At 41.3% G+C, this 18,636-nt stretch overlaps 1 protein-coding gene across 4 annotated transcripts; it reads left to right on the forward strand.

Moving 5' to 3' along the window:
* Window positions 1-1,442: 1,442 nt before the first annotated feature.
* nacc2l (NACC family member 2-like) lies at window positions 1,443-5,793 on the forward strand. 4 transcript variants are annotated; one of them, XM_065284298.1, is made up of 7 exons: window positions 1,444-1,768; window positions 1,980-2,239; window positions 2,571-3,400; window positions 3,490-3,666; window positions 3,801-3,906; window positions 4,087-4,184; window positions 4,600-5,793. In XM_065284298.1, exons 3-7 carry the CDS (start codon window positions 2,617-2,619, stop codon window positions 5,130-5,132), a joined length of 1,698 nt encoding a protein of 565 aa, XP_065140370.1. In that variant the 5' UTR covers window positions 1,444-1,768; window positions 1,980-2,239; window positions 2,571-2,616; the 3' UTR covers window positions 5,133-5,793. The 4 variants fall into 4 exon arrangements, with proteins under 4 accessions (XP_065140372.1, XP_065140370.1, XP_065140371.1 ...); XM_065284300.2 differs by lacking the exon at window positions 1,980-2,239 and having other exon boundaries at window positions 1,443-1,768; XM_065284299.1 differs by lacking the exon at window positions 1,444-1,768 and having other exon boundaries at window positions 1,826-2,255.
* Window positions 5,794-18,636: the final 12,843 nt, after the last annotated feature.

Here is an 18,636-nt window from a genome sequence, read left to right on the forward strand (position 1 = left end):
TGTCCTATATCTTTGCAAGTTTGTTTATTCCAGATTCCAGACAGTTGAAAGAATAAATAATTCATATTCAGAAGATACAAAGTATTTAAAATTACAGCAGTGTAAAATTTAAGTGAATATTGTGATGATTGAAACTTTTGAAAGCTTTATTGCCGTTAGATTGTGGACTGATTTGAAGTAATGTGATGAGCTTGTGATATTTATTTCAATCTAATGAAGCTCTGTTAATGTGAGGCAAATATTTATGAATCACAGCTTCTGTGTTTTGACATTATGTATATGCACATAACGGTGGCCTTCTACGCTGCTCCAAATGGCTGTCAATTTATTTTGCTTTTCAGTGCTTTGAATAATATTTTTCATTTTAAGTCTTTTATTGGGGGTGGTTGTTCTGTATATACACATAAACAACATAAACAAATGGCTTTTGTGGCCCAAACTTAACTTCTAAAAGTCCCCCAGGCCAGTAGAGTCCCTCTAGGGTGGATTATTTCTGATAACAATTTAATGTTACTGTGTAAAATTAATGTTAGCTACAAAATCCTTGAATTTTTGCCTGGCCCTGACAGACCTCTCTTTGCACAGTGGTGATCCATGCTCACCATCTCTCCTTGTCTTTGGTAAAAAAGAAGAATTTCAACAAGGTATTTATTCCAGAGGTCAATTTGGCCACTAGCCAGACCGATAAAACAAACACAGACCGGAGGTTATTTTTGTGCCAGGCACGTAACCATGTCAACACACGTTTGTGTGTGTGTGTGTGTGTGTGTGTGTGTGCACAATGAAACCGTCTATATTTAAATACACTACGTCCTCCCATGGGAATCATTGTTTTTTTTTGTATAAAGAAGACTGTATTGTGTCTTTCAAATAAAAAGTAGAATTTCCATCATTCACTATCCTAAGTAGCATCAAATGCTAGCGCATTTATTTTTTAGGCTATCAATATTTTATACACATTACTTCTATAATGTATTTTTACATGGGCTGTAATGGAAGGATGCTGGTGTAAGTTTCCTACAATGTCCTTTTGAGATCAATTTCCCGAGATTCATTTATCAGTCAGGAGTGTGGTTGGATATTCAGAGATCGTTCTGAGAACACCGTGTAACTGCGACTTCAAGTCTAAGCACAGTGCGAGGTCATTTAAGTTTTTCTTTTCACAGCTGTAACGTTTATGTCTGTCCTCTAGTTGGCGGTAGGGAGTCTCCCTCTGCTTCCCGGCTTAGACTGCAGTCTGTCCTCCCCAGGGACGTCATACATGTGACCACACTAACGCTGTCTATTACTAAAGATCCAGCTGTCAACTTGACAGATATGTGCATGTGCACTCTTGTCTCCAAATGTTTAACTGTCAGTCTTTGGATAGTATGAGGATATATTCCTCAATGAAGGACTGTAAGTAGTTTGAAATTGATTTGTACACTAAAAATGTTCTGATCTGACATTCAGAGCAGCTTCGAGACCGAAGCTTGTTTTTTCCTGCTCTTATCGCTCGAGTGTCTGTCTGATGCTGTGTTGGCACATCTGATTGGGTATGCAGACTCTGTACTGAGCATGCCAGCCTGTGACAGGGACTGCATTGCAGGGCTGCTCTCCTGGCACACACCATTTGTCTGCCCTTAATGTAAATAATCCTGAGCACGGAGCCGATCGTGGCAGAGACAGCATCTGATGGATTACGCGTCTGCGCACGTTTCGCTTGACGCATGGAGGTTGAAATGGGGTGAATGCGCTCGTTCTTCTCCTTTCTTCATCTATGATAAAAGTGAGCCATTAGTCTCTCTCTCTCTCTCTTTACATATGCCTGTCTGTCTTTTGTCTCCATCGCACATGAACACGTTTACTCTCTGCAGGGCAGTTATCCGCATCAGGCTCTCTCTCTCTCTCTTTCCCTCTGCCTCTCGCTCTCTCTCTCACTCTGTGTGTCCTTAAATGACTTTCCTTCAGTCTCACTCCCTCCTCCTTTCTCTCCCCAGTCTCTGTGTCTGTGCCTATAGCCGCTCTCCCCCTTCTGTGACATACAGTAGATGGTGCATCGATTGCACACAGACGCTCGCGTTCCCTCTCGCTGGCTTGCTCCTGTGCGGAAAGGAAGAGGACGGATTGAGACGTCTTCCTCTGCTTCTCGCGCTAGCTTCTCTTATTTTGAGCTGATGTGAAGAGCTGGACTGTGCTCGCTCTCTCTCTCTCTCTCTCTCTCTCTCTCTCTCTCATCTCGGAGGATTCTGCTATAGAGGTCAGATTGTGGCAGGGTGAGGAGGGTTGGGAGGGGGGGTTGGTGGGTAGGTGGTCTGGGTTGGTGGGTCACTTTTCAGCTTCTTTTGAATACTCGTGAGCAAGCTTATGCTGAGTTGCCAAACATGCAGACTATAGTAACGGTGAGGTAAAGAGAGGTGTTTACCGAGGGAGTTGCTGTGCAGTCTTTCTGTCGCATTTTTTTGCTCTGTCTGCTGTGTTTCTGACATTTAACGGCAGTTCAGCATTGTGATACCTTTGCGTTAGTCCTTTCTAGTTTGTTTATCAAACTTATCCAAGTCGTCCTTCATTCTGACTTTCTGCTGTCTTAGATGTCTGGTGAGAACATCTTGTCTTCTTCAGAGATCTGAACCTGGCATGATGTCACAGCTCCTGCACATGGAGATTCCAAACTTCGGCAGCACGGTTCTGGACAGCCTGAATGAACAGAGGCTGCTGGGACAGCACTGCGATGTGGCCATCATGGTCAACGGTCAGGCCTTCAAAGCCCACCGTGCCGTGTTAGCGGCCAGCAGCCTGTACTTCCGTGATCTGTTTAGCGGTAGCACCCAGACTCTTTTCGAGTTGCCTTCTTCTGTGGCCCCGTCCTGTTTTCAACAGATCCTTACGTTCTGCTACACGGGTAAAATGACGGTGAGCGCCAGCGATCAGCTCATGGTCATGTACACTGCGGGCTACCTTCAGATCCAGAACATTGTGGAACGGGGAATGGACCTCATGTTCAAGGCCAGCGCTCCGTATTGCGACTCCCAGACGTCTGCCACAGACGATCCTCCCAGCCCAAACAACAACAATTCCCTGTTGCTAGGCGACCAGCCCACAACTGTCTGCAGGATCAAGGAAGAGAAGCTGGAGACCCCGGTGTGCGCTCAGAAGCAGGCAGAAGAGGACAGGGGACAGAGGGGCAGATCTTCAAGAAACAGTGCTCTTTTCTACACCGCCGGGGGCAGTAACGGAGTGATATCCGTGTTGCATCCCTACGAGCACCCGAGCAGAGACCACGCTAGCCCCGGGGCCTCCAGCCTCCCGACCACAGACAGCCCAACATCACACCAAAACGAAGAAGAGGACTTTGAAGATGACTCGTACGAAAGCTTAACAAACGGAAAGATTTACGGGGGCTCGTCCGGGATCTATGGAAGTAAATGTCTTTTAATGGTTTTGCTCTACAGTTACAGCTCCAAAGGCTATGGATTAACCCCCTGTATGATCTGTCATGTCTCTTTCTAGTTCAAGAAAAGATGGAGGTGTCCTCCCTGCCTCTCTCCTTGGAGAACCGTTTTTGCGTTCTTCTAGGAGGAGACAGAGAGGCTCTGCCTGCCGGACTCATCAGCCAGATTGGCTACCGTTGCCACCCTGCTCTCTACACGGAAGGTGATCCCGGAGAGAGGCTGGAGCTGATTGGAGGTGAGGCCTACATTATACCACCCTGATTGAAACTCTATGTACACTTGAATTATTTATCAGTTTAGACTGAGTCATTTGAGTCACCGATTCAGGGTTACGCACTCCTTGTTTCTTTGTTGTTGGTGCTTCGGAAGGGTCCGGTGTCTATATGACACGTGGGCAGCTGATGAACTGTCACCTTTGTGCTGGGGTCAAGCACAAGGTCTTGCTGAGACGCCTTCTAGCTGCTTTTTTTGACAGGTAGGAAAAATGACAAGCACACTTGTGTAACTGCAGAATGAATGTAGGCTTAAAAATGAAGCCAGAATCAGTGCCTACACATTCACATATTTCAGTGGTAACTAGGAGGACTTCATGGTGTTGTTGGAATAATATTGTGTGTGCGCCCTCCAGTGGTTGACTGTGGTATTTTGTCTATAGGAACACACTGGCCGACAGCTGTGGAACAGGAATACGTTCCTCAAACTGTGACCCGAATCGCAAACCACTGGACAGCCGCATACTCAACACAGTGAAACGTGAGTTGCTCTTTGCTGTGTTCTTATGAAATCAATAATTAAAGTTAACAACGTAGAAAAATTAACCCTTTAATGTTCTCAATACACCTTTCTAATTGTGTTTTTTTATTTGTGCACTTCATTCCAGACATTTTTCAAATTTTTTCATTAAAATCAAACAGCTTACGCCTATGATATGACTATGCTTTTTGGCTGTTGTTTTAACCCCCCGTTCTGTTCTTAGAAACGGTCACTTTGTGCCACTATTAAAGCATTGTTTATTTGGCTCAGCCATTAAGGGTGAGTTTGGGGGGTGGGGCTATCTGTTAAAAAAACATAATTTTTTGCAACTCCATAACACATTTTAGGTTCAAGCTATAGTTTCCCACATATCTTTATTCAGCACTAATGTCCTCTCTCCTTTTCCTTTCATTAGTCTACTGTCAGAACTTCGCCCCTAACTTCAAAGAGAGCGAGATGAATGTGATCGCTGCAGATATGTGCACCAATGCCCGCAGAGTTCGCAAGCGCTGGCTCCCCAAGATCAAGTCCATGCTCCCGGAGGCGATCGAGGTGTACAGGGGGACTGCGGTTTTGAGCCAGGTGGAGGGAACCACCCAACCAGGTGGCGGCTTTCCCTTCGAATCCGAATTCAAACACCTGACTGCGTCGAATCTCACTCTGGAGCAGCATCTCTATGGAGACTGCAGAGAGGCACTGAGGAACGGCTCTCACTTCACGGGTGTCAGTGTGGACAAAGGTGAAGCGGCCAAGCCGGAGCCAGGACGAGCCAGGGAGCCGGACAATTCGCAGGAAGCGGAAAAGTTTCCTGAAAGTCCCGAGAGAGCGGCCAGCGTGCTCGCCATCAACCCAGCCAGCAAGAAGGGGGAAAGAGAGCGGGCCACCAGCAGCCCAAGACCTCAGAAAGAGGAACAGAACCGACAGAGAGCAACTAAAGAGGACCAATGACTTCCTCCATCTTCTTATAAACTGGTTTGCAGCTTCTTACACCCCAAAAATTTAAATTGGCTTCCGTGCCACCGAACATAACATAAACGCTGCATGATCAAGGAAACTGGACGTATACATTTTTTTCCAGGACCTCTGCATCGAATATAAGTAAATGCGGTAACATATACAAGCCCTAAACGTAAAGGCAGTCTGCGGAGTGATATTTTTTCTTTTGTTTTTATGAATGCATGTAATGCATAAGCTGTGGCATTTCTGACTAAATACTCTCACCGGTTACAGATACAAATGGATCATGGACATCTGCATGGCAAAAACAAATGAAGGACAAAGACTCTCTTAAATATAACACAACATAAATGCTTCAAAAAGCAGAACTGTAGCGCTTTTGAGCGTGAAAGAGTTACTGTATGTACAGTATAAGCTGATTGTGGGACTGCTGAGTTCAGTACAGTAAGGAGACTGAAGCAGTCCTCTAGAGAGTTTACAGGACTCTCAGTTTTCCCTCTAAAGCGTTTTAATCTTAATCCTGTTCTCAAGCTGCTGTATAGTAAACGCTTGCTTGGTTTTTTTGCATTTCAGCTGGTCTGGACATTTGAAACGCGATTGTATGATTGCTTTTTGGACGTGAAATAAAGGAAAGGATTATTTTGAGGGATAACTACGTGCTGATCGTTATTAATCGTGGACTTTTGTAAAACGAGGAATATTGATTATAATTGGACATAAAATAAGCTCAGTTATATATTCAAATCAATACAGTAATCATCAAAGCTAAAGCTAAAGAAAGGTCTATATAAATAAAGATTGGACAAACTTACAGTGCAATAAATTTTTATGTTGCCATCATATATGTCTTAACATATACAATATTAATATTAAAATATGAACTCTCATATCCTTCACTGAGCAGTGAACTTCTGTACTTTTATAAATGTAAAGATCCCACAACAATTCATTTTGTGAGATGGCTAAATTGTATTAATTTGTACCATCTTGTTTGTTTTTATACAATTAGTTTTTTCCCCAGTGACGTCGCTTTGGGTTTAGGGGTGGGGCTTTATTATTGTACACAAATGAAATTTCAGCTAGCCTGTTTTCTAAAGTGCTGTCGAATGTAACATTTTATTTATCTAGCCATAGATGAATAATAACAGTTCTGTACATGATAATGACATATTGTGAGCCTCAAACACGATTCTTTCCTCCTTCTCATGTAAACCCTATGCATGCGAAGACAACTGGAAAACAGACCAATTTCAACATAACACCGACTGTGACGTTACGGTCCAAATGTACGCCCCTAGCATTAAATTACACATTCAATTCAGTACAATGTTGTTACAATGCTAAAACAAAGTTATGACTGCTGGATTAGCGCTGCATGCTAGCGTTAAGGACGAAGTTCTATAATTGACATTACAGTTATGTTTTGCAGGTCCATACTGAAAAAAACACAAACTTGCCACTTAGAAATGTCCATTAACAATCTCCAAACAATAGATTATTCCTCAAATACCGTATCTGTGTGTGATACAGGCACAAACATAAGGTCTGTTTACACACACACACAGAGCTACTGAAGGAGCTGCTCTGAGAAACAGCCAATCAGAGCAGAGCTCAACATTATTATTCATGGCTCTTTCAAATAAGGTAATAATAGATAATTTCATTCTAAAGGAAAATCCTAGGGTTGTAAATGGACATGTAAAACCATCTCCAGATCATTTTTGTACGTAATAAATCCACATACCTTTTTTTGAGATATCAGAGAACAAATTAATATATTATTTTAATGCATTTGTTGGCACCTTTAAGCTAAGAAAATAGAAAGTATTTTTAGTGGTGTACCCTTTCATTGAAAGACTTTTCAAAAGTTTAAAAGGTGATGCATTGCATAACTGGCACATATATGACACAATGTATCACAACAGCCGTCTTCGCTAGGACTACCTGGAAAAAGAGAAACCTCCTATTCTTATTGGGACCTTCCTGGAAAAAATGTTAAATAAAGATAGTTGGAGAATTCACAGATACAGATAATGGCTGATAGGATAATTGTTTTCTTATCTAACTCATTTGCCTATCTAGATAAAACATCTCAAACACAACACAGACTTGCTTCAAGGCCACACAGTTTTTTTTTTCATATACATGGATGCTGCTCTGCATTTGTTTCCATTTGCTTGGTTCTGGAAGAAGAAATATTGTAAGATAACACTGAATAAGATCTTTATTGGGTGCTTCCCAATTCTTATTTGTGCATCTTTGCTTTCTTTCTTGGCGCCTTAGATCCACTCCCCTAGGATCCTCACTCTCTCTAAGTTAATTCTCTATGATCAAATATCAAGTGCATTAAAAACTAAAAATATTAAGAAAAGTTTATGTAAGCACATACTTGAAAAGTATTCATAGCCTCACTACATTCAAATAAAAGCAAAATACAGTATATATGTGTATGGTGATTTGAAAATATGATGATGTAAAGGGTTTTAAAGGAATAGTCCATTTTCTTAAAGAAAATCCAGATAATTTACTCATCACCATGTCATCCAAAATGTTGATGTCTTTCTTTGTTCAGTCGAGAAGAAATTATGTTTTTTGAGGAAAACATTCCAGGATTTTTCTTATTTTAATGGACTTTAATGGACCCCAACACTTAACAGTTAACTCAACACTTAACAGTTTTTATCAACGAAGTTTCAAATGACTCTAAACAATCCAAAACGAGGCATAACGATCTTATCTAGCCAAACAATTGTCATTTTTGACAAGAAAAATAAAAAATATTCACTTTTAAACAACAACTTCTAGTCTATCTCCGGTCCTGTGATGCGCCAGCGCGACCTCACATAATTGCGTAGTGACGTAGCAAGGTCACGTGTTACATATATGAAACGCACATTTGCGGACCATTTTAAACAATAAACTGACACAAAGACATTAATTAGTATCTTTCAACATACAACAACATCGGAGCGTTCCTCTTTCTTCACACTTGTAAACACTGGGGCGGAGTTTCGCATACATCATCCGTGGCGCGTCACACAAATGGAGGAAGACGAGAAGTTGTGGTTTAAAAGTGCATATTTTTTATTTTTCTGGTCAAAAATGACAATCGTTTCACTAGATAAGATCCTTGTGCCTCGTTTGGGATCAAAAAAACTGTTAAGTGTTGAGTTAAGCTTTGGGGTCCATTAAAGTCCATTAAAATGAGAAAAATCCTGGAATGTTTTCCTCAAAAAACATAATTTCTTCTGGACTGAACAAAGAAAGACATCAACATTTTGGATGACATGGTGGTGGGTAAATTATCTGGATTTTTTTTAAGAAAATGGACTAATCCTTTAAGTGTGCCTTCTTAAAAGTTAAAAGCTCAAGATATCACCTTTGTGAAGTTAAATTATGGAAGACGTGCAATTTGTGCGGTTTAAAAGTTTACAAACACGGCTGTCTATGATGAATATTGAACCTGAGGCCCTCCAGTGGTGCCAGTATGGAGCTCGCTGTGGCAGCTGAGGTTGAATCCTTTATCTGAGCGAGGATATTTATAGCCCAGGAGACTCGTAACAGAACATCCGCAGAGTACAGCTGATCTCACAATATCACAGACGCTCCAAGTGCTGCTGTGGCTCATTTTCACCCTTTAAAACTTTTTTTACACACATAAACATTTTTACTTTTGTTACTTTATCCTGAATGTTTCTTCATCTTCCAAATGCAAATTAATGTGACAATGATTTTACACACACACAAAAGAGAATGAATCCTACATCCCACCTCTTTATTTAGTTGTATACTACTGGTAGTGTTGTAGAGACATTCGATGTGACCATAAGAAACTATTGTCCAGCATTCAAGAGATGTTGCATGTGGCTCGTGTCCCGGAAACACCTGAGGCATTGAGTAAATTTGAGCCATGGAGGTGAAAAACACTGAATCAGACAGGTGACAGCAGTGTTATTCCATTCACAATCCAAACTCACTGTAACGAACAGAAACCAAACCGTTCCTGAAACACTACAAATTGAATTCTATTTTTAAACCTTTCTTTTTTAAGCTAACACTCTCAATGTAATGTAATATAATATCCTCATTACCAGATGGATAAATGCATTACCAGAGGCAGTGTTCAGATGGTTAGGATAAGATCTCTGATACATGTGTATGGGGAGCTGGAAGACCACATATCTCTCCAGTTGATCTGACAGGTATAGAGGCACAGCAGATCCCTCAAGCCAATGAAAGAGGACTCAAGCTGTTAAATTTGGTAAGCTGGCCCGCATTCGGCAAAGCCCACAGGCTGGAAAGGTGCTGCCACAGTGCGTATACATTTCCTAAATCACAATAAACTAGCATGTAAATTAAAAAGTAATATTCCAAGGAAATTTAACATTTTAAGTTAACACGCTATAGAAGAAATTGTAGAATGTTAACATTTCATAGCTTGTTTACATATTGAATTATGTTATACACTCACCTAAAGGATTATTAGGAACACCATACTAATACTGTGTTTGAACCCCTTTCGCCTTAATTCTACATGGCATTGATTCAACAAGGTGCTGAAAGCATTCTTTAGAAATGTTGGCCCGTATTGATAGGATAGCATCCTGCAGTTGATGGAGATTTGTGGGATGCAAATCCAGGGCACGAAGCTCCCGTTCCACCACATCCCAAAGATGCTCTATTGGGTTGAGATCTGGTGACTGTGGGGGCCATTTTAGTACAGTGAACTCATTGTCTTGCCAAAAAAAACCAATTTGAAATGATTCGAGCTTTGTGACATGGTGCATTATCCTGCTGGAAGTAGCCATCAGAGGATGGGTACATGGTGGTCATAAAGGGATGGACATGGTCAGAAACAATGCACAGGTAGGCCGTGGCATTTAAACGATGCCTAATTGGAACTAAGGGGCCTAAAGTGTGCCAAGAAAACATCCCCCACACAATTACACCACCAGCCTGCACAGTGGTAACGGCATGATGGATCCATTTTCTCATTCTGTTTACGCCAAAGTCTAGCATCTGAATGTCTCAACAGAAATCGAGACTCATCAGACCAGGCAAAATTTTTTTTAGTCTTCAACTGTCCAATTTTGGTGAGCTCCTGCAAATTGTAGCCTCTTTTTCCTATTTGTAGTGGAGATGAGTGGTATCAGTTGGGGTCTTCTGCTGTTGTAGCCCATCTGCCTCAAAGTTGTGCGTGTTGTGGCTTCACAAATGCTTTGCTGCATACCTCGGTTGTAACGAGTGGTTATTTCAGTCAAAGTTGCTCTTTTATCAGCTTGAATCAGGTCGGCCCTTTCTCCTCTGACCTCAAGCATCAACAAGGAATTTCCGCATACCAGATTATGGTCAGAACCACTTGCAGCACAGGTGAAACCAATAAGGCCGCCTTAAAGTGATTTCAGTATTGACCTCAAAAAAAGACAGTGTTAGAAATTATCTCTGGGATCCAGTTGAAGATGAGCGAGTGATTTATCGCTGATGTGCTGAGTCCAACTTAAAATAAAAACTCAATAAGCTGGAATCTTCCCTTTTAAAGCTGCAGCTGAGGCCTTTAGGAGATCCGCAGCGGTTTCATTTAAAACTTTCAAGGTCAGTTAAAAACCGAATTTGCATAAAATTATCATCAGTTTACATTTATGCATTGGGCAGACGCTTTTATACAAAGTGATTTACAGTGCATTCAATCTATACGTCTGACATCTTTAGACATTTGTACTAAAGATTACAAATTATAACATTATAATTATTCAATGACTTATACAAGGCTAAAGTTTTCAGCTTATAGAGAATGCTTCGACATGTATAGGGAATGACTATGGGATTCTTATTTTGATATGTTTGCTCTTACTGTGGTCGAGCCTATTGAGGCACTTCAAGTATTTTCATTGCTTTGTCACTGCCCTCCAGCTGAAGCATGAAGATCTACAGCATCCAAGGACTGACTGTACTGCAGTGAACTAATGCAACACTTAAAACATTTAAACTTACTGTACGTGTTACATTCTCACCTTCAGTTTAGGCATGAGATGTTCACATTTAATTGTGTTGAGCAGAGACGTCCTATATTAAACATTTAACTAAGTGAAGTTAGTAATGATTCATTTCACCTGCATCACCTGTAATGCTGTAGTAAATCAAAATCATTTCATTTCAATTAGAATAATTCATGAGATTATAATACTGTCGTATATACGGTCATAAATATGACTATAGGCTGCACTGCCAAATGCTGGATTTTATGAGTTTTATTCGTTTCAGCTCCATTTTCTTTCTATCAGTAATTAAATTCAAAGTGTAGGAAAAATGCATTGAACATCAGCACTACTTAAAAATTACTTAAACATTTTATGCACCCATTAAACTTGGGTTTTCCTTTTTAGTGGGTTGAAATTTTTAGTGTTCACTAAATCTGAATGTTATTAATCTCACTGTGGTATAATAAAATGCAAACAAGCAAAATATGACACATTATTTAGGCTATATTATGGGACACACAAAATCACCTGTAAGTATTAAGAAACGTGTCAGTGTTCTCGTCATAATATAGGAAGTCAAACCTGTCCTCTTTATTCAGAATAGTCTTCAGTTTCTGTATAATATCTTTTATGTGGTAAGTTATATGTCTTTAAGTATTTGTTACTTTATTAACATACTGTAAGGTAGATACTGATAATGAGTAAATATTTTAAAAGTCAAATGGAAAACCCAATGATGTTGCAATTAGTTAAAGGTCACGTTCTTTCTGATCCCATTTTTTAAACCCTAGTTAGTGTGTAATGTTGCTATAATAGCATAAATAATACCTGTAAAATGATAAAGCTCAAAGTTCACTGCCAGGCAATATATTTTCTTTAACAGAATTCCCTATGGCCCTCTACTTCCTGCTTTAATGACGTCACTAGAACAGTTTTTTGACTAAACTCCGCCCAATGGGACTCGAGTTTGAGACTCGGACTCGAGTGCGACTTAAGACGCACACACAGTGACTTCCGACTCAACTTAGACTCGTGCTCAAAGACTTTAGACTCGACTCGGACTCGAGCCGCTCGACTCGTGAACAATGTTTATTTTTAGGAAACGTCTGATGAGCTCGCTGTCATACCCCTCCCTCCGTTACCTACAACCTGCCCACGACGTAACACGTGACGTATCTGCTCCGCGCGCGCGGCCGCGAACATACATGTCGACTGCACCAGCCGCTGCTGAGCCATTCATCTGCAGGTTTGGGTAGTGCTGTGACGGATCCGCGGTTCGGCTCGCATGCGATTCGCGGATTAATATGCAATTTAAATAGGGTAAGTTTATCATTAACGTGTTTCTAAGGCTTGCAATTGTTTAAATGGTTAAACAATTTAACCGCAAAAAGGCGCTCAAGTGAGCAGATTTCTGTACGCACATGCGGTTAAGTGTGTCCGGTCCAGCTCCAGTCAGGTCCAGAGTTGCGCTACTTTGTGTCATACTGTAGTCCATTAACATACATTTGCTGAATAGAGCAATGAAAAACAACGTAATGTTTTTATGTGAATCGACTGCTGCATCTTCTTACTGAAGCGCTGTTTTGAATTCGCCCTCCGCCTGTGTTTGAGCACGCGTTTAAGTGCCCTTAGTAGTGCACATACAGAGAGAAGTGTTTCAAAAGTTAAGCCAACATAAAATCTTTCTTTTCTTGACAGGGACAGAGATGAAAAACAACGTAATGTTTTTATGTGAATCGACTGCTGCATCTTTTTACTGAAGCGCTGTTTTGAATTCGCCCTCCGCCTGTGTTTGAGCACGCGTTTAAGTGCCCTCAGTAGTGCACATACAGAGAGAAGTGTTTCAAAAGTTAAGCCAACATAAAATCTTTCTTTTCTTGACAGGGCACATACACACAAAATGATTTCACAGTATTATTTTTCTAAAAACATTTTTTACATTTTTGTTTATGTCTTAAGAAACCAGTCAGAAACCAGTCTGGGCTTATTTGTTCTTAAAGAGACAGTAACCTCAATTAACCTATAAGTCTGTGTCATTTATGTTAATAAAACAACCCAAGACAAACAGAAAAGCAATTCTATTGCTCTAAAAATAATAATAATAATATTTAATTTGTACAATAAAATAATTTCTTTATTTGTTATTAGAGTTTTATTTGTTACAACGAGACTTGAGACTTGACTTGGACTCGAGCCCAGAGACTTCAGACTTGACTTGGACTCAAGCTCAAAGACTTCAGACTTGACTCGGACTCCAGCTCAGAGACTTTTTGAGCATCTCTGTCAGTCGCCAGCTAAGCTAACGGCAAGCTAAGCTGCTTAAGGGTTTTTTCTGCAACACCCTTAAGTTTAAGGGAAACATTAGGGTAAACTTAAGGGAAAATTACACTTAAGGTGCTTTATGCAACCGGCCCAGTACATAACCAAATAACAGCAAAAGAAAACAATGTCACTGATAGATCTACACCAGAATGTACTAGGAAAATGCATTTTACCTTCAGAAGAGCTCCAGGCAATGAGAGGATTTTTTAAAACAAGTGTGACTCATGGCTCATCTGTGGTCAGTATAAACATTATTTAGACAGAGAATGAGTTCTCACGCATGGCGATTGAGACCCCGAACGTGACAGTAACTTTCAGTGCAGACAACACTGGGAATAGCTTTGAACAAAAAGCTTTGTGTTGTTCAAATGTAGTGGCGGCTTGTATGTTACACTTAATTTTAATTAGTTCAGTTTAGAATCATTATTCATTGTATAACCAACTTAATTTGCAACACTTTTTTTTTTTAAATGATTCATTATTATTTTGAGAAGTAAGGGGGCACAGTGACTCAAGTAGCTGAGCCATGCACCCTAGGGCCCGCTCGTGAAGCCGACATCAGGTAATTGTATATAATTTGCATGACATAAGGCTTGTTGAGCAGTCTTGCATTAACAATGGAGTAGGTTTGCGGAGAACAACTTAAAATAGTACATATTTACATCAGCACCAACAAGCCCTACACTGTCAGAAAAATAATTTTCATGGGGCGGCAGTGGCTCAGTGGTTCATGTAGGTTGTCTACAAACCGGAAGGTTGGTGGTTCAATCCCCGGCTCCACCGGACCAAGTGTCGAGGTGTCCTTGAGCAAAACACCTAACCCCAGCTGCTCCCGACGAGCTGGATGGCGCCTTGCAAGCCTGACACCGCCGTCGGTGTATGAATGTGTGCGTGAATCAGAATGGGTGAATGTGAGGCAAACTTGTAAAGCGCTTTGGATGGCCATAGGTCTGTTAAAAGCGCTATATAAATGCAGTCCATTTACCAAAAAATGGTCAAAAATGGACCCAAACTGTCACTGGCGCAGTAAACTTTAAAAAGGTCATAATATACCATTTACATGCAAATACATATTTGGTACCAATAAGGACTTGTCAGGTACTAATATGCATATTTTTTGTACATGTCACAAGGTGACGATCTCTTGGGCGGAACCAAAAGTCGGGAAACTTTGGTTCCGCCCGGATGTTTCCGCCCGGACCGAAGAACGGAAACACCGGACATCCGGCAGATTCGCGGAGGCTGTAATCAGCCGATTGGGCACAGCTGTGCCTAGTTGAAGAGATCGCTGGGCAATTGGATGACTGAAGTACAGAGAGGAGTATATAAAGCACAGTTAGAACACAGTTCGGGAGTTCGGGCACGAGAGGGGGATTGACACGGGGAGAGCTCCTCTGCTTAGGGCAGGAGAGGAACTACGTACCTTTTGAAGAGCCCGCAGGCTCTGTTGATCCGGGCTGCGCTTGAAGCGCGCGGAAAGAAGACAGGAGTTGCCTGGGGTGAAAGAAAGGCGATACGTGAGTGGAGAAAAGGAGCACCCCGAAGAGAGCATTGTGCTGTCAAGCCTGTGCTTAGTGTGTGCTGGGAAACGGAGCTGTGCTCATTTTTGGACGTGGTGGCTGTCTGTGTTTCTCTCTCTCTCTCTCTCTCGTTTCAGTCTTTATTGTGGACCTGCTGGAGTGAACAGGAAAGCCCTATGGGTAAGAAGGAACTTTGTTCTAACCAATACTGAAGGAGTAAAGCAGGAAGAGATATTGACCGTCTGGTACAACGTAAATAAAGGCTATCCGCCGTGAGTATACCCTTTCTGTGTGGAGTAACTGGCAAAAATTAACTTGTGTAGCCATTGGAAACCTCCAGGAAAAGGAGGGCGGCCCTACCCCTACCAGAGTGTGGTGGGCGAGCCGTTAGAAGTACACATTCAAACAGCCGCCGCAACGAGACTTATTGTGGTCGTATTTCCCATCGCCTTATCGTAGCCCAAGCGCAGTGGAGGATACCGGGCGTTTCCCTTGTTGTGGTGCACTTATAGTGTGGTGAGTGAGACTGTGTAATAAATCTTTTCACGTTGGAGTGGTGCTGTGTATTTGCTGTGGGTTGCTGTGTGTCTTGTGGACGAAGCCCCGCGTCGTCCATTTTCTTCCACTGGGCGGAGGACGGAGAGGCCAACGACCTCAGAAACTACTGTTACTATTTGTAGTGTGCTGTTTGGAGTACGAAGGGACGCAGACTAAGAGCTGTCCGTGACCGTGAGTAAACCATTGGAAACATTCGTGGTGTGAACTTACCTGTGTCTGTTTTGTCGCAGAGTCAGAGGCGAAAGGGTCCGCCGCCCCGTGGTCTCTACGAAAAGGGCGCCCCCGTCTAGGAATCGATCGGCCTATGAGCATTGGAGATAGGGTAGCGCTCGACCCGGTGAGGTGGTGTGTGACCTTCGCCCCTCTGCTGACCTACGGAGGAGAACCATACTTACCCAGAAAGCTGTAAACAGCAGAGCCGGTGAGAAATACTCGAAGTCTCAGTAACAGTGTCTTTGTGTTCTAGCGGCCACCTGTGGAGAGAGAGTAGAACGAGAGTGAATCATTGAAGAGCGAACTGTGAACGTGATACCTACCCAGAAAGCTGTAAACAGCAGAGCCGGTGAGAAATACTCGAAGTCTCAGCAACAGTGCCTTTGTGTCCTAGCGGCCACCTGTGGAAAGAGAGCAGAACGAGAGTGAATCATTGAAGAGCCACCTGTGAACGTGATACCTACCCAGAAAGCTGTAAACAGCAGAGCCGGTGAGAATTACTCGAAGTCTCAGTAACAGTGCCTTTGTGTTCCAGCGGCCACCTGTGGAGAGAGAACGGAAAACGAGAAGGAACATGAGGAGAATGGACTGTGTGAAGATACAGTGGTGGTGGAGGAGAGCCTAGAGTGGCCATTGTTTTAAGTCCCCCGTTTCCCCTTCCCTATTTAATTTTTAAGTAATTTAATAAAGGATATTTTAATTTTATGCTTACCTTGTGTGTCTGGTCATTGGGGTGGCTTTGGGAATCTCCTCGAGGTGGAGAAAGGGGCGTGACCTTATTTACATCTGGGTCCACCCCTACCTGTGACATACACACATATACAGTCAAGCTCAAAATTGTTCATACCCTTTGTAAATATGACCAAAGAAGGCTGTGAAAATAAATCAATAAATTAATAATTTTGATCCTTACTCTAAAAAATCTACAAAAATCCAACCTTTCATTGGAGAAGAATAATTTTAAAATGGGTGAAAATCTCATTATGAGAGAAATATTTTTCTCTAATACACACTGCTCACAATTAATCATAACCCTTTTATTCAATTATTTTGCCACCTCCTTTTCTCAAGAGAACAGCTTTGAGTCTTCACCTATAATGCCTGTTGAGTTTGGAGAACACCTGACAAGAGTTTAGAGACCATTCCTTCATGCAGAATCTCTCCAGATCCTTCAGATTCCAGCTCCAGGTTGGTGCTTCTTCTCTTCATCCCACTCATTTTCTTTAGGATTCAGGTCAGGGGACTGGGATTGTCATGGCTAAAGCTTCATTTTGTGCTCAGTGACTTATTTTTGTTTGTTTTGATGTTTGTTTTGGATCAATGCCCTGAAAGAAGATCTAACCATGGCCCAGTATATGATTTCTAACAGGGACAGTCAGGTTTTTATTTTTTATCTGTTGGTATTTCATAGAATCCATGATGCCATGTATCTGATCAAGATGTCCAGGACCTCCAGCAGAAAAATAGGCCCACAACATTAAAGATACAGCAGTATATTTCATTTTACACATGGGCTACATTTTAGCCCTGTGTGCACCAAACTAATGTTGAGTTTTTGCTGCTAAAAAAGCTATTTTTTTGTTTCATCTGATTCAAAATATGTGTTCGGAGTGTCATGTGTTGCTTGTGTTTTCAAGATATGTGTTCTGCGCGTCGAGTGATCCTATGTGCATCACGGGTTTTGTCAAAATAAGTGCCTGCTGCACACGCGTCAAAACCGTTTTTGATAAAAGAGACACTCACGTTCACAAAATACACGCAAGACACTCCCTTAACAGTAAACTCTGTTTATGCATGAGATTATGTGAGTATCTGGCAAACGCGAGCGTCTCTCGCGCAGACGCGCAGATCACATACTTTGAAATTATGAACCACACACGTCTTTGGCTGCAAATGTATACTTTGTTTACAGGTACCGCCCCAGTGATAGCTAGGGACCATTTTTTCACAGTGTAAAGATGGTTATAAATGCAAAGCAAGGTCAAGCGCCCACACTTACCTTGTATCAAACATATGGTTTCTTACATCCTGGTAACATTTGTAAAACCGGTTTGAAAGTCTCATCTCATCTGTCTGTTTACTTGTAGCAGATGAGTTTCAGTGTTTATCCATGTAGGTGTGTGTGCATTAAGACGTAAAAGCAGGGGACGGAAGGGCTTTGACAATGCAGGAGTGCAAAGAATGACTAAACTCATACAGAATTACTACATACTTGTCATATATGTGTATAACATGATCTGTAATTACGTTATCTCTCTATTCAGCAAGACTTCAGCAATGACAAGCTCGAACTGACAACCTTAATCTAAAACTATGTATTATTATTGTCTGTTAAAACTGATTTCTGATCTGTAGGCGTTATTGTGTGTATTTAATTTTCTGTGCATATCCTGAAAATTGACTAAAGTGGTTACATATCATTGCATTGTTTCTTTTATCTTCTTTTTACAATCCTGCCTTGCCATCACATTTATCCTAATAAACAATCCACAAAATTTTGAAACATTATATTATGTCTGGAAAATTACTGCAAACATGTCCTGTAAGAGAAATGTATCTTTTTAATTCTTTGATCAGTCTTTTAACTTGAATAAAATTAAAATAAATAATACACTCTCAGAAATAAGCTGTCACTGTGGTACCCTTTAAAAAGGTCCTACCATTTAAGTACAGATATGTGTTTAGCCTGATCTCGCAAAAATTCATACATTTTAATTTTGCAAAAACTTATGATTATCATTAAAACAATAACAAAACCTCACCCCCAGAGGCGATTCTAGGGTTAGAGCTTTAGGGGTGCTGAGCACCCAATGAGCTCCACTGCCACCACCCGCTCTTTTTTCCTACAGAAACCAATAATATGTCTATTGTAAAATAACTATCATTTTAACATTGGTTCAACTA

The sequence above is a fragment of the Paramisgurnus dabryanus genome, chromosome 5 (assembly GCF_030506205.2).
Source record: "Paramisgurnus dabryanus chromosome 5, PD_genome_1.1, whole genome shotgun sequence".
Lineage (NCBI taxonomy): Eukaryota > Metazoa > Chordata > Actinopteri > Cypriniformes > Cobitidae > Paramisgurnus > Paramisgurnus dabryanus.

Coding starts and splice junctions, on each gene's coding strand:
- nacc2l (XM_065284300.2), top strand. CDS start 2,617: ATGATGTCACAGCTCCTGCACATGGAGATTCCAAACTTCGGCAGCACG. Junction 3,667..3,800: donor GAGGCTGGAGCTGATTGGAG/GTGAGGCCTACA, acceptor GTGCTTCGGAAG/GGTCCGGTGTCTATATGACA. Junction 4,185..4,599: donor CATACTCAACACAGTGAAAC/GTGAGTTGCTCT, acceptor TCCTTTCATTAG/TCTACTGTCAGAACTTCGCC.